General features: G+C 42.7%; 2 protein-coding genes across 3 annotated transcripts in view; one reads left to right on the top strand and one right to left on the bottom strand.

Moving 5' to 3' along the window:
* Pgm2 (phosphoglucomutase 2) overlaps window positions 1–25,125 on the bottom strand; it is a 37,443-nt gene that overhangs the window by 3,601 nt on the left and 8,717 nt on the right. For both annotated transcript variants that reach the window (XM_032916176.1, XM_032916177.1), the window contains 10 exons: window positions 23,943–24,027; window positions 23,447–23,530; window positions 23,149–23,342; window positions 20,610–20,799; window positions 19,519–19,616; window positions 18,408–18,588; window positions 17,956–18,049; window positions 15,289–15,418; window positions 13,791–13,980; window positions 9,828–9,961 (listed from right to left, as the gene is read on the bottom strand). In XM_032916176.1, the coding sequence (XP_032772067.1) occupies window positions 9,828–9,961; window positions 13,791–13,980; window positions 15,289–15,418; window positions 17,956–18,049; window positions 18,408–18,588; window positions 19,519–19,616; window positions 20,610–20,799; window positions 23,149–23,342; window positions 23,447–23,530; window positions 23,943–24,027 (1,380 nt within the window). The remainder of the gene's footprint in view (window positions 1–9,827; window positions 9,962–13,790; window positions 13,981–15,288; window positions 15,419–17,955; window positions 18,050–18,407; window positions 18,589–19,518; window positions 19,617–20,609; window positions 20,800–23,148; window positions 23,343–23,446; window positions 23,531–23,942; window positions 24,028–25,125) is intronic.
* On the top strand, window positions 21,185–21,698 carry LOC116912221 (60S ribosomal protein L32). Its single transcript, XM_032916178.1, has one exon. It carries the CDS (start codon window positions 21,228–21,230, stop codon window positions 21,633–21,635), a length of 408 nt encoding a protein of 135 aa, XP_032772069.1. The 5' UTR covers window positions 21,185–21,227; the 3' UTR covers window positions 21,636–21,698.

Below are 25,125 nucleotides of genomic sequence, written 5' to 3'. Positions count from 1 at the left end.
AATCAGAAAAGGGGGGAAAAGCTATTTTGAGGACTTCAGGGCAAATCTGAATTCCGGTTGAAGGCTAGGCTCACAAATAGTCCCCGGTTATTCAAATGCTAATCTTTACACTGCTGAGAAAGGATTTTCATGAAGTGACATCCACTTAGGAACCCTGATATCCACTTACAAACAGTTTACTTTAAATGAAGGCAATTGTCCTTGGTGACCCGGATGGATAACATTCAAATGACCTTAACTTTCAGTTTAAGTTCAGTTTAACTGCACTCAGGAGGCAGAGTGGATCTCTGTGAGTTGAAGGCCAGGCTGGTCTACAGAATGGATCCAAGACAGCCAGGACTCTGCTACACGGAGAAACCCTGTCTTAGAAAGAAAGAAAGAAAGAAGAGAAGGGAGGAAGAAGAAAGAAAAAAAGAAAGAAAAGGAAAGAATCATACAGCAAGATACCAGCAATGGTGGAAGCTGTCCTGTGGTCTGCACTATGCTTTGTGGTCTGGTTTTGTGAATAAAGTTTTATTGGGGCACAGACTATGTCCATTCATTGATACATACATGGTTGTTTCTACATTTCTCTTTTCTTTCTTTCTTTCCCTTGATTAAAGGCATGTGCCACCACACCCTGTTTCTACACCTCCACAGGAGAATGCAACGGCAGCCATAGGACCTGGGACTGAGACTTTATCTGTCTCAGATTTGCCATCTTGTGACCTGGGTAAAAACCATGAGGGTTCAGTGAATTATCATTTTAGTATTTCTATGTCTGAAAGATTTTAAAAACAAAAAGTTAAATTCCCTGCTCCCAAACCCCGTGGGAGAGAGAGCTCACCGCCCGGACAGGTGGGCACTCCTGAGAATGCAGAGCGGGAGAGACCACCAATACTGCCCACCTTTGCCCACATCCCTGGCCCAAGAGGAAACTGTATAGGACCTCTGGGAACCGGAAGATAAGGGCACCCAAGCAGCAGGTCCCCTGCGGTCCAGACACCACTCGGATCTGAAGGGACCCGAACAAAAGAGCTCAAAAGCAGCCCCCCAGGAGCAACTTCAGCCTCGGGATCACAGGTAAAACCAACTTTTCTGCTCCAAGCGACCAGCCTGGTGGACTCAGGACACAGGCCCACAGGAACAGCTGAAGACCAGTAGACAGGAAAGACTACACGCCCAAAGGCAGAACACTCTGTTCCCATAACTGGCTGAAAGAAAACAGGAAAACAGGTCTACAGCACTCCTCACACACAGGCCTATAGGACGATCTAGCCACTGTCAGAAATAGCAGAACAAAGTAACACCAGAGACAACCTGATGGTGAGAGGCAAGCACAGGAAACCAAGCAACAGAAACCAAGACTACATGGCATCATCGGAGCCCAATTCTCCCACCAAAGCAAACACGGAATATCCAAACACACCAGAAAAACAAGATCTAGCTTTAAATTCACATTTGATCATGATGATGGAGGACTTCAAGAAAGACATAAAGAACTCCCTTAGAGAAATGGAGGAAAACATAAATAAACAAGTAGAAGCCTATAGAGAGGAATCACAAAAATCCCTGAAAGAATTCCAGGAAAACACAATCAAACAGGTAAAGGAATTAAAAATGGAAATAGAAGCAATAAAGAAAGCACAAAGGGAGACAACCCTGGATATAGAAAACCAAAGGAAGAGACAAGGAGCCATAGATACAAGCATCACCAACAGAATACAAGAGATAGAAGAGAGAATCTCAGGAGCAGAAGATTCCATAGAAATCATCGACACAATTGTCAAAGATAATGTAAAATGGAAAAAGCTACTGGTCCAAAACATACAGGAAATCCAGGATTCAATGAGAAGATCAAACCTAAGGATAATAGGTATAGAAGAGAATGAAGACTCCCAGCTCAAAGGACCAGTAAATATCTTCAACAAAATCATAGAAGAAAACTTCCCTAACCTAAAGAAAGAGATGCCCATAAACATAAAAGAAGCCTACAGAACTCCAAATAGATTGGACCAGAAAAGAAACTCCTCCTATCACATAATAGTCAAAACACCAAATGCACAAAACAAAGAAAGAATATAAAAGCAGTAAGGGAAAAAGGTCAAGTAATGTATAAAGGCAGACCTATCAGAATCACACCGGACTTCTCACCAGAGACTATGAAAGCCAGAAGATCCTGGACAGATGTCATACAGACCCTAAGAGAACACAAATGCCAGCCCAGGCTACTGTATCCAGCAAAACTCTCAATTAACATAGATGGAGAAACCAAGATATTCCATGACTAAACCAAACTTACCCAATATCTTTCTACAAATCCAGCCCTACAAAGGATAATAAATGGCAAAGCCCAACATAAGGAGGCAAGCAACACCCTAGAAAAAGCAAGAAACTAATTGTCTTGGCAACAAAACAAAGAGAAGAAAAGCACACAAACATAATCTCACATCCAAATACGAATATAACAGGAAGCAACAATCACTATTCCTTAATATCTCTCAACATCAATGGACTCAACTCCCCAATAAGAAGACATAGATTGGGGTTGGGGATTTAGCTCAGTGGTAGAGCACTTGCCTGGCAAGCGCAAGGCCCTGGGATCGGTCCCCAGCTCCGAAAAAAAGAACCAAAAAAAAAAAAAAGACATAGATTAACAAACTGGATACGCAATGAGGACCCTGCATTCTGCTGCCTACAGGAAACACACCTCAGAGACAAAGACAGACACTGCCTCACAGTGAAAGGCTGGAAAACAACTTTCCAAGCAAATGGTCTGAAAAAGCAAGCTGGAGTAGCCATTCCAATACCGAATAAAATCGATATTCAACCAAAGTCATCAAAAAAGATAAGGAAGGAAACTTCATATTCATCAAAGGAAAAATCCACCAAGATGAACTCTCAATCCTAAATATCTATGCTCCAAATACAAGGGCACCTACATACATAAAAGAAACCTTACTAAAGCTCAAAGCACATATTGCACCTCACACAATAGTAGTAGGAGATTTCAACACTCCACTCTCATCAATGGACAGATCATGGAAACAGAAATTAAACAGAGACATAGACAGACTAAGAGAAGTCATGAATCAAATGGACTTAACAGATATTTATAGAACATTCTATCCCAAAACAAAAGGATATACATTCTTCTCACCACCTCATGGTACTTTCTCCAAAATTGACCATATAATTGGTCATAAAACAGGCCTCAATAGATACAGAAAGATAGAAATAATCCCATGGTCCTATCAGACCACCACGGGCTAAAGCTGGTCTCTAACAACAATAAGGGAAGAATGTCCACATATACATGGAAATTGAACAATGCTCTACTCAATGATAACCTGGTCAAGGAAGAAATAAAGAAAGAAATTAAAGACTTCTTAGAATTTCTGAAAATGAAGGTACAACATACCCAATCTTATGGGACACAATGAAAGCTGTGCTAAGAGGAAAACTCATAGCTCTGAGTGCCTGCAGGAGAAAGCATATATCAGCAGCTTGACAGCACACCTAAAAGCTCTAGAACAAAAAGAAGCAAATACACCCAGGAGGAGTAGAAGGCAGGAAATAATCAAACTCAGAGCTGAAATCAACCAAGTAGAAACAAAAAGGAACATACAAAGAATCAACAGAACCAAAAGTTGGTTCTTTGAGAAAGTCAACAAGATAGATAAACCCTTAGCCAGACTAACGAGAGGACACAGAGAGTGTGTCCAAATTAAGAAAATCAGAAATGGAAAGGGAGACATAACTACAGAATCAGAGGAAATTCAAAAAATCATCAGATCCTACTACAAAAGCCTATATTCAACAAAACTTGAAAACCTGCAGGAAATGGACAATTTCCTAGATAGGTACCAGGTACCGAAGTTAAATCAGGAACAGATAAACCATTTAAACAACCCCCTTGCCAAGCAACCAGAGCTTCCAGGGACTAAGCCACTACCTAAAGACTATACATGGACTGACCCTGGACTCTGACCTCATAGGTAGCAATGAATATCCTAGTAAGAGCACCAGTGGAAGGGGAAGCCCTGGGTCCTGCTAAGACTGAACCCCCAGTGAACCAGACTGTTGGGGGAGGGCGGCAATGGGGAGAGTGGGGAGGGGAACACCCATAAGGAAGGGAGGGGGAAGGATGTTTGCCGAAACCGAAAGGGAATAACACTCAAATGTATATAAGAAATATTCAAGTTAATAAAAAAAAAAAAAAAACAACAACCCCTAACTCCTAAAGAAATAGAAGCAATCATTAAGGTTTTCCCAACCAAAAAGAGCCCAGGTCCAGATGGGTTTACTGCAGAATTCTATCAGACCTTCATAGAAGACCTCATACCAATATTATCCAAAGTATTCCACAAAATTGAAACAGATGGAGCGCTACTGAATTCCTTCTATAAAGCCACAATTACTCTTATACCTAAACTACACAAAGACCTAACAAAGAAAGGGAACCTCAGACCAATTTCCCTTATGAATATTGACCCAAAAATACTCAATGAAATTCTGGCAAACTGAATCCAAGAGCACATCAAAACAGTCATCCACCATGATCAAGTAGGCTTCATCCCAGGCATGCAGGGATGGTTTAATATATGGAAAACCATCAACGTAATCCATTATATAAACAAACTGAAAGATAAAAACCACATGATCATTTCATTAGATGCTGAGAAAGCATTTGACAAAATTCAACACCCTTTCATGATAAAAGTCCTGTAAAGAATAGGAATTCAAAGCCCATACCTAAACATAGTAAAAACCATATACAGCAAACCAGTAGCTAACATTAAACTAAATGGAGAGAAACTTGAAGCAATCCCACAAAAATGAGGGACTAGACAAGGCTGCCCACTCTCTCTCTACTTACTCAATATAGTTCTTGAAGTTCTAGCCAGAGCAATCAGACAACAAAAGGAGATCAAAGGGATACACATTGGAAAAGAAGAAGTCAAAATATCACTATTTGCAGATGATATGATAGTATATTTAAGTGATCCCAAAAGTTCCACCAGAGAACTACTAAACCTGATAAACACCTTCAGCAAAGTGGCTGGGTATAAAATTAACTCAAATAAATCAGTAGCCTTCCTCTACACAAAAGAGAAACAAGCCGAGAAAGAAATTAGGGAAATGACACCCTTCATAATAGTCCCAAATAATATAAAATACCTCACTGTGACTTTAACCAAGCAAGTGAAAGATCTGTATGATAAGAACTTCAAGCCTCTGAAGAAAGAAATTGAAGAAGATGTTAGAAGATGGAAAGATCTCCCATGCTCATGGATTGGCAGGATTAATATAGTAAAAATGGCCATTTTACCAAAAGCGATCTACAGATTCAATGCAATCCCCATCAAAATACCAATCCAATTCTTCAGAGAGTTAGACAGAACAATTTGCAAATTCATCTGGAATAACAAAAAACCAAGGATAGCTAAAACTATTCTCAACAATAAAAGGACTTCCGGTGGAATCACTATCTCTGAACTCAAGCAGTATTACAGAGTAATAGTGATAAAAACTGCATGGTATTGGTATAGAGACAGATAGACCAGTGGAATAGAATTGAAGACCCGGAAATGAACCCACACACCTATGGTCACTTGATTTTTGACAAAGGAGCCAAAACCATCCAATGGAAAGAAGATAGCATTTTCAGCAAATGGTGCTGGTTCAACTGGAGGTCAACATGTAGAAGAATGCAGATCGATCCATGCTTATCACCCTGTACAAAGCTTAAGTCCAAGTGGATCAAGGACCTCCACATCAAACCAGATACACTCAAACTAATAGAAGAAAAAGGGGGGAAGCATCTCGAACACATGGGCACTGGAAAAAATTTCCTGAACAAAATACCAATGGCTTATGCTCTAAGATCAAACTGCAAAGCTTTCGTAAGGCAAAGGACACTGTTGTTAGGACAAAACGACAACCAACTGACTGGGAAAACATCTTTACCAATCCTACAACTGATAGAGGGCTTATATCCAAAATATACAAAAACTCAAGAAGTTAGACTGCAGGGAGACAAATAACCCTATTAAAAAATTGGGTTCAGAGCTAAACAAAGAATTCACAGCTGAGGAATGCCGAATGGCTAAGAAACACCTAAAGAAATGTTCGACATCTTTAGTCATAAGGGAAATGCAAATCAAAACAACCCTGAGATTTCATCTCACACCAATGAGAATGGCTAAGATCAAAAACTCAGGTGACAGCAAATGCTGGCAATGGTGTGGAGAAAGAGGAACACTCCTCCATTGTTGGTGGGATTGCAGACTGGTACAACCATTCTGGAAATCAGTCTGGAAGTTCCTCAGAAAATTGGACATTGAACTACCTGAGGACCCAGCTATATCTCTCTTGGGCATATACCCAAAAGATGCCCCAACATATAACAAAGACTATGTTCATAGCAGCCTTATTTATAATAGCCAGAAGCTGGAAAGAACCCAGATGCCCTCAACAGAGAAATGGATACAGAAAATGTGGTACATCTACACAATGGAATGTTACTCGGCTATCAAGAACAATGACTTTATGAAATTTGTAGGCAAATGGTTGGAACTGGAAAATATCATCCTGAGTGAGGTAACCAAATCACAGAAAAACACACATGGTATGCCCTCATTGATAAGTGGATACTAGCCCAAATGCTGGAATTACCCTACGTGCACAGAACACATGGAACTCAAGAAGGATGACCAAAATGTAGATGCTTTACTCCTTCTTTAAAAGGGGAACAAGAATACCCTTGGCAGGGAATAGGGAGGCAAAGTTTAGAACAGAGACTGAAGGAATGCCCATTCAGAGCCTGCCTCACATGTGGCCCATACATATACAGCCACCAAACTAGATAAGATAGATGAAGCAAACAAGTGGAGGCCGACAGGAACCGGATGTAGATCTCTCCTGAGAGACACAGCCAGAATACAGCAAATACATAGGTGAATGCCATCATTAAACCACTGAACTGAGAACGGGACACCTGTTCAAGGAATCAGAGAAAGGATTGAAAGAGCTTGAAGGGGCTTGAGACCCCATATGAACAACAATGCCAACCAACCAGAGCTTGCAGGGACTGAGCCACCACCCAAAGACTATACATGGACTGACCCTGGACTCCAACTGCATAGGTAGCAATGAATAGCCTAGTAAGAGCACCAGTGGAAGGGAAAGCCCTTGGTCCTGCCAAGACTGAACCCCCAGTGAATGTGCTTGTTGGCGGGAGGGTGGTAATCGGGGGAGGATGGGGAGGGGAACACCCGTAGAGAAGGGGAGGGGGAGGGGTTAAGGGGATGTTGGCTGTGAAACAGGGAAGGGGAATAACAATTGAAATGTAAATAAGAATTACTCAAGTTAATAAAGATGAAAAAAAATAAAAATAAAAAGAAAACAAAAAGTTAGAAAAGACATCTTTTCCAACTAAAATATTTTTTAAATAGTGCCACCTAGGATTGAAAGGCTTTTGATTCTGATTCATAGGTTAGATAATTCTATTAATAAATGAAATGTACAATATGAAGTCTATTGATAGTAGTCTTACTTTAATTGATAGTAGTGACCCTTGAACAGTGGCATTATGTCCAACCTAGTACCCAATGTCCCTCTGATAAACAGGAGTTGTTTTTCAGTGATTTTAACACAAGGATGATTTCTCAGAGCTCCTCCCGGTTTATAAATAAGAGTATAAATAAACTCTATTCTAAAGCTACATGAGAGTGTGAATAGATACAGCCTTCCATGTTAAACAGTGTCATTATTACAAACAAAAGTATTCTGAAATATTAGATACATTTCACAGGCTATTAAAGGGCTTTTGGAAGAATGGTGTAAACAAATATGATAAGTGGGGATTAGAAGAATCACGGTGATGACCAAGGAACCCACTTCAACACAGTGCAAGTCGCTTTATTACTTAACCACATAAAAGCACTGACCCTGGGCACTAGTGATAAAATACTGGCAACCTAGAATTCTCTAGAGAGAATCATCTGCTCTCTGTTTGCCTAAAGGTTGAAATCTTACCCCAAAATAGCAAATTTTAAAACTACCACTTAATTCAATAATCAGACTCATTAGGCGATCACAATCTACTTTTCCTACCATAAAGTTTATGAAAGTTGAGTACAGATCAAGTGATTTTAATAAAACTGTGCTATTTAAAGATTGAGATACACTGTGTGGATATGCTTAGTGTATATTTGGATGCTTAAGTCTTCTTTTGGTTAAAAGATAATGGAAGGTATTTCATCAGTCTTTTTTTTTTTTTGCACAAATTATATATTTTAATGATAATATTTTGGGATACACTGGGTCCTCAGTGTAGTGGGATCCAATGCCCTCTTCTGGTGTGTCTGAATACAGCTACAGTGTACTCATATACGTTAAATAAATAAGTAACAAATAAGTAAATAAATAAATATTTTGGGATATACTAAGTTAAATGAAATAAAGAACTGTAATTTATCTCATCGGTTTCTTTCCAGGCTTTTGAAACATGGTTAGTAGACTTTCTTAAATTGCCTACATGGCTTTACGTAGGGTTTCTATCGGAAAGTATTGGCTATATTCACACTGTTGATCCTCAGCCATATCCCGGTGAGAGAAATGCCAGCTAGCTCAGCTTCAACTAGCTATGGACCATGGCATTTACATGAGCTAGGGACATGCACCAAGGGTGTTCAAGGTCAAAACAATACAACTGAGTACTGAGGTCACAGACATAAGACCATGCGGTAGTCAGTCCATCATCTCTGGGTCAGCAAGCATGGTTTTTGATGGGGTTCCTTCTTTGTTTTGGGACCCAGCTCAGAGCAGAGCTGACACTCAGGTATTTACGAAGTAGAATGGATTTTAAGTTATTTTAAAACAAAATAACTTTATTTTGGAGCAAAAGAGGAAAATGCATTGATACTAATCACCAATACCAATACGAGAAAGAAGTTTCAGTTCTCAGTAAGATGAGGAACGTGATTCCCATACAGAGAGGTAGAAGGGTATACCTGTGAACCTGCTTAGCTGCAGACACTCATGTAGGGTGGTCTCGTTTTGTTTTTTTACTGTGTATATCTATCACATGTATGTGGATGCCCATGGAGGCCAGAAGACGTTGGACCCTTTGGAGGTGGAGTTACAGGCAGTTGGGAGATGCTTGATATCAGTGTTGCAATCCAAACTCAGGGTTTTTTGGGGGAAGAGTAGAAAAAGTTCTTAACCACCAAGTCCCTCAGAAGATTTTGTTTTGTTTTTAATTTTTTTAAAGTGGTTTTGTTTTGTGTTTTAAGTGTGTAGCACTCTGGCAGAGGATCAGAGTCCCATTCCTAGCACCCACATAGGGAGCTTACAACTATCTGAATAGTTCCAGAAAGTTTAGTGCCTCTGGCCTCTTAAAGTACCTACACTCACATGCATAGCCCACCCTTTCCCCCATATTCACTATTAGGAAAAAAGAAAGAAAGGAAGGAAGGAAGGAAGGAAGAAAGAAAGAAAGAGAGAGATCTTTAAAAAAATCAACCAAACAAAAACCCAGCTTGACTCCCAGTCATATTCCACTGTAATTAAAAATCAGAACTTACTGGTGAGACCCAGGTATCAGGTTTGGGAATCTCCCCTAGATGATGTGTAGCCAACTTTAAGAATCACTGTTAACCCTCTTATTCCTCTTAAAAAACTGTAAATTTAATTTAATTCTTAAAAAATTTCAAGTAGTCATTCTATCCATGATATCACCACAGTTTCTAACTTGGCTGCACATGAGAATTTTTACTTAACACTTGAACAGAGCCAGGACGCATCAGGAGTAACAGCCACAGCCATTACCATCCACGCCTTACCTGTTGCCAGGGGGAGCACACAGCTCTGCATAATACTTGATTTTGGGCTCAGTCCCACTGGTCCGCATGGTTGCCACCCCTCCATTAGCGAAGGTGAAGGTGATCATCTGGCTGCTCTTACTGGTAGGAAGAACCTAGGGATTAATTTGTACAGGTCACATATTTAAACAGCAACAAACTGGTCTGACCTAGTGAATACTGTCCCAAATACCACATCGGCCACAGAAGAACAGCCCTTGGAAAATTCGAGGACTCAATCCTAGTAATCAGTGAACATTAGGTGACTTTACAATGTAGCTTTCTACTTCCATAGATTCATTAAAGTTATGAAAGTTTTGTTCAAATGAAAACACAGTATATCAAGAAATTGATATAATAATGTACTACAAAAAAATTAGATCATACCTCAATGTTGTAAATGGAAATTTTGGTCAACAAAAGTTCATAAAGACATTTTTTTTCTGGTACAAAACTTTGATATTGTGGTGGCTTGAATATGCTTAGCCCAGGAAGTGGCACAAGATGTAGAATTTTCTGCTCCTCCAGTCCCATGTCTGCCTGGATGCCACCATTTTCCCTGCCTTGATGATAGTAGAGTGAACCTCAGAAGCTTTAAACTAGCCCCAGTTAAATATTGTCTTTTATAAGAGTTGCCTCAGTCATGGTGTTTCTTCATAGAAATGGAAACCCTAAGACAGATGTACTTATAGTTGTTAACTTTAGAACATAACTAAAGTTATAGTAAATGTGCTTTCACTGGCATAAACAGGAGGGCAAAGAGGGAGAAAGGAGACAGCATTTGATGGGGAGGTCACCCGGTCATGAAGGTCAGAAGACAGATGTGACTGAGGGTTCCCGGGTCAGGGGCAAAAACAGGAGACTGAGCCACTGTGCTCTGCAGAAGCCCATCTGGTCTCAAGAACTAGAGGTATTAGGTATGCCAAGGGTAGGTGTGAGGCAGGGGTAAAACAGGGACAAGGTTAGAAAGTCGCTACCAGATGCTCCAAGATCTCCCCTCCTAGCCTCTGGAATCAGAGACCCAGCTCTTCTCTGCCTGCCTGGTATGCTTACATTCTCTGAACGAGAAAGGCTCAGAAACTAGGATCGACAGGCACCATGGAGGGTGTGCTATGGTGGACACACTCAGACATCCCAGACCCTTCTAGCCATGCCTCTAGGGCTTCGACATGCCACTTTATATCCCTTAGGAAAGCAGATGAACCAGCCAAAAGTCCAAAACCAAGGTCTATCTCAGAACTGTTGGCTTGCTACTCAAGATCCCTGGAGTGAACTAGGTCAGGTGTCATAAACACACACAGGATACTCGGGGACCCTAGAAAAAGACAGTGGGTAAATCACAAGGCCAAAACAAGTAGAAAAAAAACCTTAACAACAACAACAACAACCAAAAAAACAGAACTTGGGGAAAATATGAATAAAAAATATACTTAGTTTTTAAAAAGAAAAGAAAATCTTATAAGGTACAGCACACAAAGAGAAAGAAAAACAATAATAGAATGCCATTCTGAAAACAAAAATTGGGAAAAAGAATAAAAATTAACAGTCCACAGGAATGCCAAAAGTTAAAATTAGAAAAACCCCTCAAAAAAGGAAGAGCAGGAAAAGAAGATAGGAAGTAAGACAAATTAAATTAAGAAAGGGCACCAGCCCCAGACAGCAAGCATCTACCTAAGACTCTTCAAGAAAACAGTCAACTCTCTCCCTTTCTTGACATCTCACCAAGAAAACTGAAACCTAAAAGAAATGATGCTGAGGACCAAAAGGCTCAGTGAGCTAAGCAGACTGGATTGAGGCCTGCCTGGAAGAGCAATACGGCACGCTCTGGGCATGTCTCTTAGGGCACTTCCTGATAGACTTAGACCATTCGGACTCCGACCTAATCGATGGTTTAGTGCACTGATAATGCATTGTTTAAGTAGAGTCCTGAGGTGTGGAACTGTGCGATCTACTGGAGTAAGTTGTCTCTGGGAACGTGTCTTTGAGGTGTACATAACTTGGCTTCACTGTATTCTTCCTGTCTGTAAAGTCAGCAAAGTGAATGGCTTTCTTCTACCATGACCTTCTTTGTCAGATGTCTACACTGCTATGAGCCTCAGAGCAATGGAGTCAGGTGACCATGCACTGAAACAGTGAGTCCCAGTAAACCTTTCCTCCTTTAAATTGCTTCTCTCAAGTCTGTCACACTTAAACAGTAACCACAACATTGAACGAAGAGACCAACATATTATGAAAATGTAGAACACTGAGTTTAGAGAGAGGTTTTCTCATGGTGAGGGGAACACAGTGAGTGGCACAGAATGGCAAGGATGGTGTTAATGCCTCTGTATGCATCACACATCCATCACTAAAATGATGAGTGGATCCTGAAGATATCGTCTGGACACGGGACAGCAATGGAGCAATGCTTTCAAACTCTGAGGCTGGGGAGTGTGAGAGAGAAAGGTGAGACATGTTCAGACCTGACGGCCTCCCCAGATTTACTTCCACCACCCCAAAAACATTTAAAAGATCTGATCTAAGAAAATGAAGACAGGAGGAAGCCATGAGTTCAGGAGAGAGGGTCTCGGCCATGGCAAAGGGCGTTCTGAGGGGACAGCTGTGCACTCAGTCCAGAGGATGAGCCAACTGCGTGGAGGCCTGAGGAGGGAGGCCAATGGACACAGACGGAAGATGCATCATAGCTGAGACCCAGGAGCAGGGAACAATGCCACTGAGAGCTATTGGAAGGACTAGTGACATTTGGCATAAAAATCCAGACAACCAAGATACAAACATAAACAAATCAAGTAACCTTAACTGGCTTAGGAATGTAACTTTTTACGTAGAGTGGGTAAGGCGTCTGAAGAAGCAGCACAGGCCCTGGTCGTAATTAACCATCATAATCAAGGCTCATGTAGGAAGTATATACATGGATTCTTTATCTCCACGAGACAGAAAAAAGTTCCACAGCAAACAGCAGGAGAAACAATTGAGAGAAAAGGTGGTTGGTTGGTTCAGTATGACAATAAGGTGTCATACTTCACTATAACCCTTTTAATACCATTTATCTTTATAAGTTTATTCTGTTCATATGCAAAATTTGAAACAAAATACCAAAGGGTAAATATCAAGGAAGACATCTAATAACTCCTCGGGCTATTCCTGCTCTCCTCCTAAACTGGGCATAGCCAGCCCTACACTTCTGCTACCTCTGGCTCTAAGGGAGATCCTAATGCAAACATTTAGGCCTCCTGCAGTCAGAGGACAGGGCAAACTCACCAGAGAGCCACTCAGCAGTGGTTCTCCCAGAGTGGACCAGTCATCTTGAATTTTATTAGATATACAAATTCTTGATTCTAATCCCAGACCTACTCAATGAGAAATTCCAGAATGGCTTTCAATGGTGTTTGCTTTGACAGGATGTCATAATATAACCCAAGCTGGCCTCAAACTCATACTTACGATGCTCCTGCCTTGGTTCCCCAAGTGCAGGGATTTAAAGACTTACTGGTATGTGTCATCGGGCCCAGTTAATACTGGGTTAGTCACTCATTCTCTCGGTGTGCGTGACTCAGATACTGTCTGAAGTGACATGTTCTGGTGAAAAGGAAAAGCTGGGTCCAGAGTCAAAAGGCTTCTCCTCCACCTGGACCCTCACCAGTCATTGCCCTTCTGAGTCACAATTACCTTGCATGTGAGAGGCTGGCTTGGGACGCCAATCATCATCAGAAGACTTGGGAGAGCACTTGCATTTCTAGCCCATGGTTTCTAGTTTTTCCACGTATCTTATTTTCTTTCTTTATTCTTTTTTGACACTAGGAGCCTAACCCAAGGTCTGGTCATGTGCTTGGCAAGCACCCCTGAGCTGTCCACCTCCAGCCTGAATTTTCAATCAACCGTGTGAATAAATGAGTCTGATCACATGGCAGGCCTGGTGAACAGAGAGAGGTAAACGTGACTTACAGCCTTTTTATCAGGTTGATTACTGTCATAGCCAGTTGTAAGGTCTCTGACAGCAGAGATTTCAAACTTGCCGCAAGTTTTGGGATACTTATTCTTCCCGTCATAGTTTCTCAGGTTTTCAAATAATTTCTGAATCGTGCCTTGATCATGGCAGATAAAATATGAAGCTGTGGTAATATGATAGCCGTACCTAGAAAAAGGAACCATAAATGTAAGCGGAGTGAGCCACAAAAATTCTGCAGAGTGATCGTAAGGTGTGTATACCAACTAGCTCATTCTACAGTAGGTGAAACGGGAGCCCTAACCAACTTCAGAAGGAGAAAGTAACCGCAAAGAAGAAGCTGGGGCTGGCGAGATGGTTCAGTGGGTAAGGGTGCTTGCTGCCACACGTAACAACCTGAGCTGATCCCCAGAACACACAGAGTAGGAGAAAAACAATTCCTCAGTTGTCCCTCTGACTTCCATGTGTGCACCCACTCATATATATACACACAACATTTGTACATCCGCGTGTGCGCCCACTCACAAATATACAACATATATACATGCATATTCGCACAATAAATAAATGTTAAAGAGAAAAAAGCGTAAAGGAGTTGAAGAGATAGTTCAGCGACTAAGAGCATGAGCCACTCTTCCAGAGGACTCAGGTTCGATTCTCACCACCCTCATGGTTCACGATTCACAAACATCTGCAGTTTCATACACATCACGCCAATTTCTGTGGATCCGATGACCTTTTCTGACCTTTGCAGGCAACAGGTATATACACATGGTGCACAGAGACACACAGCCTTAAAACACCCATATGCACAAAATAAAGGTGAATGAATTTTAAAAGAAGATGAAAAAGAGGTCCAGGGCAGAAGCGATGGCTCAGTCAGTAAAGTGCTTGCCTTAAAAGCACAAGAACCCGAGAAATCCCTAGAAGCCAGATAAAAAGATGGGTATGGAGGTGTGTGCTTGTAGAGCCAGCACCAGGGAGACAGAGGCAGGCAGATACCTGGGGCTTGATGCCAGCCAGCCATGCCTACTTGTCAAACTCCAGGCTAAGGACAGAAGAGTGTCAATAAGATGGACAGCGCCTACGGAACGGAAGCTGAAGGCCATGCACACACAGCGAGAATACGAATCAATAATGTGCCCTCCATCAGCCTTTACAGAGCCGTTAGGGCTTTACAGAGCACAGCCACGCTGCACGGTTCCAGTTCCTGTCATCTCTACAGCTTCCGCATCATCACACAAGCAGAGTTCGGTTCTTGCTGTGAACACTGACCCCAAAATCTAATCTAGCTATGACACCGAGTGCTTAAATTCACACTCTTCCATCCAGCCGTTTGCGCAACCTTCTCAGGTGTTAGGATGCAAACGGTTGTTACTAATTAGTGGTGACAAATGGGAAAGGTGGTCTTCACCTTCCTAAGAAACAGGACATGTCACCCGAGTAAGAGCACTTGAAATATGACCCATATTCCTTCGATAGCTCGTAAACACTTACTCCAAATAGATGGCCTTTAGCTGCAGAGATAAAGACAAATTCTTGGTGGCTAGAAAGCTTGCGAGCTCCGCACTTATAACAGCAGCACTGACGCCATCCTTGTCCAGAACGAAAGGACAGCACATATATCCTGCAGAGAAAGCAGTAGACACACAGGGTGGGTTTCATTACAGCATTAGATCGGGCCGCGTGAGTGCAGGCCTGCTGCCTATTGCATGTTAGGGTTTGGTATGGAGCACACACACAAATTTTTTCACTTATCTCTGCATTTGGGAACTTTGTGACTCCATGCCATAATGCGAATTGTATCTGCTTTACACACTGAAGGTCCTGGGTTCGAGCCCCCAGTGAACCACAGTGTGATCAGCTCACACAGAGCTGAATGGTATGCATGCCTGTAATTCTAGCACTTGGGAGACGGAGGCAAGAAACCAGGAGTTCTGGGTTATGTACCCTTGTGCCTCAAAAACAAACCAATGTAGCCCAGTGCCTTCCATATAGGAACCTTAAGGAAATCCACATTGAATGACCTGTGTGGAGCTTTACCCTGCTGGCAAATGGTGTTCATTGACTAGACTCATCCTAACAGCTCCAGCCCAGATACACGTGGCTCTCCTTGCTCCAGTCACCCTCTCTACCTCTTTCTCTTCCGAGGCCTGGTGGTACTTGGCTGTTAGTAGATTATCTTGACTGGCTGGCCCTACCCTCTTTTGTGTGGTCACTAATTGGAGCTGCTGGTCATTATCATATAATTCAGAATCACCAAGTAACATTTATAATTAGTAATTGATAAACAATGTCTCCTTAACAAAAGCCAAGGCAAGATAACTCTGAAACTCTGACTGCCGAGAGGCAGTGGCTATACCATCCCTCTGTAATGAGTTGGTTAAATTTAACAAGTGTCTCTTCATTAAACTGCCTGAGGATCCAGCTATACCTCTCTTGGGCATATACCCAAAAGATGCCCCAACATATAAAAAAAGACACGTGCTCCACTATGTTCATCGCAGCCTTATTTATAATAGCCAGAAGCTGGAAAGAACCCAGATGCCCTTCAACAGAGGAATGGATACAGAAAAATGTGGTACATCTACACAATGGAATATTACTCAGCTATCAAAAACAACGAGTTTATGAAATTTGTAGGCAAATGGTTGGAACTGGAAAATATCATCCTGAGTGAGCTAACCCAATCACAGAAAGACATACATGGTATGCACTCATTGATAAGTGGCTATTAGCCCAAATGCCTGAATTACCCTAGATGCCTAGAACAAATGAAACTCAAGACGGATGATCAAAATGTGAATGCTTCACTCCTTCTTTAAAAGGGGAACAAGAACACCCTTGGCAGGGAAGAGAGAGGCAAAGATTAAAACAGAGACTGAAGGAACATCCATTCAGAGCCTGCCCCACATGTGGCCCATATATATACAGCCACCCAATTAGACAAGATGGATGAAGCAAAGAAGTGCAGAAGTGTAGATCGCTCCTGAGAGACACAGCCAGAATACAGCAAATACAGAGGCGAATGCCAGCAGCAAACCACTGAACTGAGAATAGGACCCCCGTTGAAGGAATCAGAGAAAGAACTGGAAGAGCTTGAAGGGGCTCGAGACCGGGCTCGAGACCCCATATGTACAACAATGCCAAGCAACCAGAGCTTCCAGGGACTAAGCCACTACCTAAAGACTATACATGGACTGACCCTGGACTCTGACCTCATAGGTAGCAATGAATATCCTAGTAAGAGCACCAGTGGAAGGGGAAGCCCTGGGTCCTGCTAATACTGAATCCCCAGTGAACTAGACTGTTGGGGGGAGGGCGGCAATGGGGGGAGGGTGGGGAGGGGAACACCCATAAGGAAAGGGAGGGGGGAGGGGGATGTTTGCCCAGAAACCGGGAAAGGGAATAACACTCGAAATGTATATAAGAAATATTCAAGTTAATAAAAAAACAAAAAAAACAAAAAACAAAAAAAAACAAAAACAAGTGTCTCTTCACTTTAAGGAGGATGCAGAACGGAAAGTGGGTGATAGTTTTTACAAAGGTAACAGCTATGCACGCATTTGCATGAACAACAGAATGTCTTGTGCTCACACCTGGCTTCCCTTTCCTCTAATGTATACTGACTAGAGTTTAGGATAAGGGCTTTGCAGTGATTGTGGTTACACTTTCAGTGTTCTTTCCTATGTCCGTGACTGTGACAACATGAGGCCACAGAGCTGCCTTCTGTTCCCTGGGCACTCTCAGCGTGGACACATTAGACTTTTATCAGTAAATGAAAGGAAGAAAGAAGAAAGGAAGGCCATAACCACTCCTAGGGATAGTGGGGGAGAAGGCTCATTGTAGATGTAAGAGAAAACATAGCCAGAGGCAGAGACATATGGGAGAGTCCGGTGTGAACAGGACCCTGACCCAAGCCTGTGAGGAGACAGGGGAAGGAAGTGGGGAGTCAGGAGAATAAAGGGAAGACAAAAAGAGGTGGGTAACCAAAATGGCTGGTTACCACTTTTTTTATTGGGATTTGTTGAGCTCAAATTCAAATATTGATCTCATTTGTTATTATGTATATATAATAATTGTTTAAAGTACACACACACACACACACACACACACACACACACACACACACACACACACTGTGAACCTTATTATGCTTCTTACCAATAGCTTCTTCAAATGCAAATAGGACGGTCTTCCCCTGGTCTATTAGCTGTTTGGCTCTGTTTCCCATCCACTTGAAGCCAGTTAATGTTTCCTAAACAGATAACACAAAAGAGAAAAGAAATGTTTTGGGGCAGGGGGATGATGCTCAATTGGTAGAGAGAGCTTGCCTAGCCCTCAGATCCCTAGCACCACACTGGTGTGGTGGATGTTGTGCTGGGTGTGGTGGATGTGCCTAAAATCCTAGCAGTGGGCAGGCACAAGTTGAGGGATCAGAAGGTCAAGGTCATCCTTGGTTACATATGAAGTTCAAGGCCAGCCTGGGCTACATATGAAGTTCAAGGCCAGCCTGGGCTATATAAAACCCTGTCCCAAAAATCTAACAGGAAAAATGAAAGAAGCGGGTAGAATTCTTGGGAAGCAGAGAAGCCCAAGTCCCCCAAACACCTTACCTCGAAATGAAAGCCCTCCTTTAAAGCTATGGCCCGCAGGATTTTGGAGGAAACGGTGCTGGACAACATGTATGTATCTTTGAGGTTACTTTGACCTTGGTTCTTTTCTTTCCAGGAAGTGAAGAGCCACCATCCCAGCAGGGCCCCCAGCTCATTGCCTGAGAACACTCTCCACTCGCCACTGCAAGGCAACAGGGCTTTGTCTCAGCAAACTTTAGGACGGCACACAAGTCCCGGAGCTAGGCAAAAGAAGCTCGGTGGACGTGCTTCCTATAAAACTGTTCCTGCCTTTAAATTACTGGGCTGAGCTCAGCCTGCTCACTCTCACCTTGGATCCCAGCCCTTGGGAGGCAGAGGCAGGCAGATTTCTGTGAGTTCACGGCCAGCCTGGTCTACAAAGTGAGTTCTAGGACAGCCAGGATTGTACCACAGAGAAACCCAGTCTCAAAAAAACATAAATAAATAAATAAATAAATAAATAAATAAATAAATAAATAAGAAAAAAATAATTAACTGGGTTGAAGTGGACCTACAACATCACAAACATCTGTATCAGCCAATGCTTCCAGACAAACATAACATCTTTGAAGATGGTCTACAGTTAGCATCCCAGGGATGACACGGGACCCGTCGATTTCCATCTTTGGCAAAGGCTGGAGTTTGGAACTGTATCAGGCATTTATTTTCCTTTGCCTAGACCACATGGTGATACTTGTCTTAAGCATTACACGGCTGCCTGTCTGTTTCCCTACATTCAATGCTGCCCTGGAGGTCTGGTGCTTTATTAAATCCACTCACTGGCAGACCTGAACTGAAAAGCCAGCATCCTGCAAAGGACTTTGCCTTATTGAGCATGGAAGCCTTCATGTACTAAGTTCAGTCATAAAGGGAAGGTGTCACAAAGAGTCGTGTCCAGCCCCGGCACACGCGATCGCCCAGCCCTTAGGATCAGCCAATTGTCCTGTGAGAGGAATCCACCAGAGGTTTTGTTGTAAAAACAAAAATAATTAAACGGAAGGCGTCCCACTTAGACTCTGCCTCCCTGCAAACACGGTATTGCTAAAGATGGCGGTCTGTATAGTTTTCATGACACAGACAAAGTTAATTTCACCTGTCTTGCTTCTCGGCCACAGCAAGTCTGTCGGCATCTGGGTCATTGGCTAACACAATTTTGGCCTTGATTTTGTCAGCCAGCTCGAAAGATAAAGTCTGAAAAATAAAGTTCAGAAAATAAAAGATTACTTAAGGAAAAACACGGAGTACACTGTAGTCCTTAAGATTTGCAATTTTTTTTTCTTTTTTTCTTTTTTCGGAGTTGGGGACCGAACCCAGGGCCTTGCGATTGCTAGGCAAGCGCTCTACCACTGAGCTAAATCCCCAACCCTAAGATTTGCAAATTCTTACGAGCTAAAAAGGCCTTTCCCCCAATTGGGACTGCAGGGGTGGGGGTTGTTGTCGTTGTTTTGTTTTCTGTTTCTTTTTATTTTTTTCTCTCCTTCCTGGAACTGGGTTCGCTTAGCCAGATTATATTTCATCTTCCTGAGTTGTAGGTCAGATACTGAGAGTTCCACTGACCACACAGAGCAGTGACAGCCTTGTGGCTGGACTGGTATTTCTAGGCAAACCAACTCTTACAGTATCATTATTATCTAATGCTTGAAATGGTATGTGAGGCACAATAACACTCTTTAACAAGAGAGTAGAAAATTAAAACATGAAAGACCTCTCCATTCTGTAGCCCTACTTCTTGGCAATAGAGGAACTGTCAACGAATATCTAATCTAATTTAGAGCATATTTTTTACTTTAGCTCTTATATCTGCATGCAAGATGTCAAGTTTGAAAGTTCCTTTAAGAAATTAGTGACCGGGGCTGGAGAGATAGATGTGTCATTGGCTAGAAGCACTGGCTGCTCTTCCAGAGGTCCTGAGTTCAATTCCCAGCAACCACATGGTGGCTCACAACCATCTGTAATGGGATCTGATGCCCTCTTCTGGTGTGTCTGAAGACAGCTATAGTGTACTCATAGAAATAAAAGCAAATATATTTAAAAAAAAAAAAAAAAAAGGAATTAGTGATCATCCAACATACATACATACAGAGATATAGTTCATTTTTTTCCCAGCACAATAAAAACACAATGTACTTGAGAGTGGTTTAAAGTTTAAAAGGTAGAGCCCATTATTTAATAAAAGTAGGTTACCAAGACACCTTTACCCTCCTCAGGATTTGGGTACTTGACAGTTGGAAACTCGGGATCTGGATCTTTCTGTTGGGGGACAGCTTCAGGAGGATTGAGATCGAAAGCTTTGAACGCCGACTGCACAAACTCATGACCCACGCCATGGACGGATGTGTGCACAAACTTCACCTGGCTCTCCCTGTTCACAGTCCTAGAGTAAGAGAAAACGGAAAACGGAAACGGAAGTAAAGAAGTCGCTCCAGAGGGCAGAGTTTAGGAAATACCATGCACTGGGGCATTTAAGACTGGGAGAAAGATGCTTCAGTATGTGTGGCTGGCACAGCTTGAGCTTTTCAGAGAGACCTAAGCTATGCCATCCACACAGGAGCACCGATGACTTGAGAGAATCGTTATCGCCGAATGCCAACACAAAAGTTCAAAGAGCAGAATTTATTTTTCTTATAATCTTGGTATAAAGTCTTTTTAAAGTCTGAATAAAACCCAGAAACCAAGAATTAAAAGACAACTACATATTAACGAAGTTGTTTAAAAGCTTCCAAAAAAAGTTTCAATTAAAAAATGTCAAAGTTGCTTCCTCGGCGCTGCCTGCGAGGTGGCTGCCATCTGTTTTGCGGCATCATGGCTGCCCTTCGGCCTCTGGTGAAGCCCAAGATCGTCAAAAAGAGGACCAAGAAGTTCATCAGGCACCAGTCGGACCGATATGTGAAAATTAAGCGAAACTGGCGGAAACCCAGAGGCATCGACAACAGGGTGCGGAGAAGATTCAAGGGCCAGATCCTGATGCCCAACATTGGTTACGGGAGTAACAAGAAAACCAAGCACATGCTGCCTAGCGGCTTCCGGAAGTTTCTGGTCCACAATGTCAAGGAGCTGGAAGTGCTGCTGATGTGCAACAAATCTTACTGTGCTGAGATTGCTCACAATGTGTCCTCTAAGAACCGAAAAGCCATCGTAGAAAGAGCAGCACAGCTGGCTATCAGAGTCACCAATCCCAACGCCAGGCTACGCAGCGAAGAGAATGAATAGATGGTTTGTGTGCCTGTTTTGTGTTCAAATAAAACCACAAAAACTGCCAAAAAAAAAAAAAAATGTCAAAGTTAACAACAGGGAGAGTAGACACTTGAAAGAAACAAGACTATGTTTTTTCTAAATAGAGAAGTTTGCTAAATTCAAAAGACAAGCTGATACACAGAAACAATAAATATAGATCAAATAAACATGAAAAAAGTTTTTCCTAACTAAGGGTATAAATGAAAGTGAGATTTTATGCTTTTCTAACAATTGGGGGGGCAGAGGTTGGGGATTTGGCTCAGTGGTAGAGCGCTTGCCTAGCAAGCGCAAGGCCCTGGATTCGGTCCCCAGCTCCGAAAAAAAGAATAGAAAAAAAAAAAACAAAAAAAACAATTGGGGGGGTGATGAATCTGATAAGTGGAGCACAAGCTTGAACGTGGGGTCCCATGTTATTACCACAGGCTGCAGGTGGGGATACCAACCGCTCTTATGTTCTCGGAGGGCCGCTTGCTGATCACCCTCAACCTTGTGGATGCATGTGCTATATTATACAGGAGGGTTATTTTACACACGCAAGTAACTGTCGTTTTCCCATGCTACTTACAGTGACACAAAACAAACGAACACCCGTCAACTCTCCGTGTTTGTGAAACTGACAGAGAGGGCCGAGGAAAAGCTCACAGGTGTATCTTGTTTGCAACTCGTACCAGCGGGAGGAAAGGATAACCCCTATTTTAGAGATTTCTTTTGTAAAGGAAAAAAAAAATCCAGGGACCTGGAAACTCAGATCTCTATCCCATGGTCCAGGGAGACCCTAAGCCAGTGTGGTTTTTCCCTTAGATGGGATTCGAGTCTACTCTGCACTGGAGTAGCCATGCCCAGGTTATATAATGAGCACAGCACCAGACAACCAGAAACTGAATTTCAGTTTCAGAGAGGCAATAAGCAGTAAACCCTCCCACTCAGTACCTGACTGTGACTACCAAGTTTACCCAAGGCTGAACGAACAGGCGCCATAGCACATACCGTATGACCACACATGCATACTAGGGATTAGAACCCAAGTCCCCACACTAGTAAGTGCGCTTGCACATGAAACCATCTTCCCAGCCCCGAACGTATTTTTTAATACACATATATTCATATAGTTGTATCCAGACAAGCATATAAATAGACACAGCTACAAATGTATATGTGTAGTTTAAAACACTTCAAACTAGAGCCCACTGTGCATTGGCTAACTGCTTCTGTAAATAAAGCCACCTCAGTGTGGCTTCACGACCAGTCACTTGTGCTGCTTGGATACTAGGATAGCATGACTGAGGGGTGAAGTCAGGCTCTAGGTAGCCAGCAAAGCCCTGAGGATTTGATACCGGTTCCTTCAAGAAAAAGTGGCCAGTTCTATTGCTGTCCCATACACATGTAGCTACAGCGTACGCACCAGGTAGAAGGGATCAAATCAAAAACCAAACATTGATAGAATTTCGGCTGAGTCGCATTAGCTGAAGTGAAGCCACATTCTAGTTACCTGTGAAAACAGTATTTTTTAAGGTCTTCAAAGTAGTCATTACTGATGGATGTGCTGGGATTGTGAAGAAGGGAACTACTGTCAATCAAAGACTCGTCCCAAGCCTGAGGCCAGGGCTCTAGATTTTCCTCAATAGCCTGAGAAATGCCTCGATCATGTGGTGAGATGATTTGAGCTCCGTTGTCCCAGTAGACCTAGAGAAGCCAGGAATGCATTTAGCAGGTTCAGGATGCAGAGCACTCACTCCCAAATAGCGAGGAGAGAGCGTGTATGTGGGGGATGGGGTTGGGGGAGGTACCTTATAGCCATTGTCCTGCTTTGGATTATGCGAGGCAGTGATCATGATTCCGGCACAGAGTTTCAGGTGTGACACTGTGTAAGGCTAAGCAGAGCAAGAGATGGTTCTTAACAATGATTAAGCAGAATGGAGATGCCAACTGTACTTGTTTGGAGCCATTCATCCCCCTTTATCACCCAATATCATAACATGCTGTTCAGCGTCTCATGTCCCATCCAAGCATCATGCAGCATCATGCAACCCCTTGCCTGTGGTGTCTTGTTCTGTTTCAGTTACTAGTGGTCCAGGAAGATAGTATGTGTCTTAGCTCTTTCAGCAGGGCCCACACTCATATAACTTCATGGCAGGGTACTGCTGCAACTGCTCCATTTTATTAGCGGTTACTGTTGCTAGTCTTTTATATCCTTAACCCATAAACTGAGCATTCATTGGCATCAACTGTAGGCTACACGCTGCAGCCCTCTGACAAGTAGTTAGAAGGGAAATGGTTACTTACCACAAAGGGGGTTGGAGTTATGTCAGAGAAGAGGTGCACAGGAACCCCTTGGCTGATAAATGCAGTCGCAGCCAGCCGGGCAAACCTAGAAATGTAGAAACAGGGACAAAAAAGGAGAGTTGGGGTCAGAGCTTCCCATGGCAGTAGGAACAATGAACAAACATGGTGGGATGGAACCCAGGGCTTCTTTTGTGCTAGGCAAACCCTCCACTAACAGAGCGCTTGCCTAGCAAGCGCAAGGCCCTGGGTTCGGTCCCCAGCTCTGGGGGGAAAAAAAAAAAAAAAAGAGGAAGAACACTAAAGCTGAGACTGCTGGGGTCCTCTCCTCCCCTCTTTTGTTTAGGATAAAGGCCTGAGGTCACCTTGCCACATGCCCAAGACCACTGAGCATGTAAGCCAGGCTTGCCTTGCCTTAAAGTCTTTCAACTCTGTCCATCTGGGTCTATGTCAGTGGTTCCCGTTTCGGCTCATCTGTCCTTCTCAAGGATTTTTGATGTGGAGGCACAGTCAGTCGTCATGCTTGGGGGAGGGTTTGTGCTGCTGACAATTAATGGGAATTCATGGCTAGAGTACTACTAAACCCCTTACACTAATAGGACAGTCCCCCACCACAAAGAATGGTCCAGCTGCAGTGACATCATGTGTTGCTATGTAGAGGCTTAGGAGCCCAGATCACTGTCACAATTCAGTACACACCTCATACAGACTCTGACTAGGTGTCGTTTTATTTAAATATAAGATGTGTGTGTGTGTGTGTGTGTGTGTGTGTGTGTGTGTGTGTGTGTGTGTGCGTGTCTGCATAGCAAAGGCAGGAGTCACAAACCCAAAAAGAATTGGTAAATTCTGGTCACTTCCAGCAAATACCACAGCTCCATGAGCAGAGAAAGAACTGGGTTTTTTGTTTTGTTTTATTTTTTAAGATTTATTTTATTTTATTTATGAGTACACTGTAGCTGTCAGACACTCCAGAAGAGGGCATCAGATCCCATTGTACATGGTTGTGAACCACCATCTAGTTGCTGGGAATTGAACTCAGGCCCTCTGGAAGAGCAGTCAGTGCTCTCTTAACCTCTGAGCCTTCTCTCCAGTCCACAAGAGCTGTCCTTAAACAGTGTTGTCTGGGGCAACTCAAATGGTAAACACCGGATCAGCATTCAAGAAACTACTGCCCTTACTGCCATCA

This window comes from Rattus rattus, chromosome 11 (genome assembly GCF_011064425.1).
Source record: "Rattus rattus isolate New Zealand chromosome 11, Rrattus_CSIRO_v1, whole genome shotgun sequence".
NCBI lineage: Eukaryota > Metazoa > Chordata > Mammalia > Rodentia > Muridae > Rattus > Rattus rattus.
This window is presented reverse-complemented; position numbering and strand designations above follow the sequence as displayed.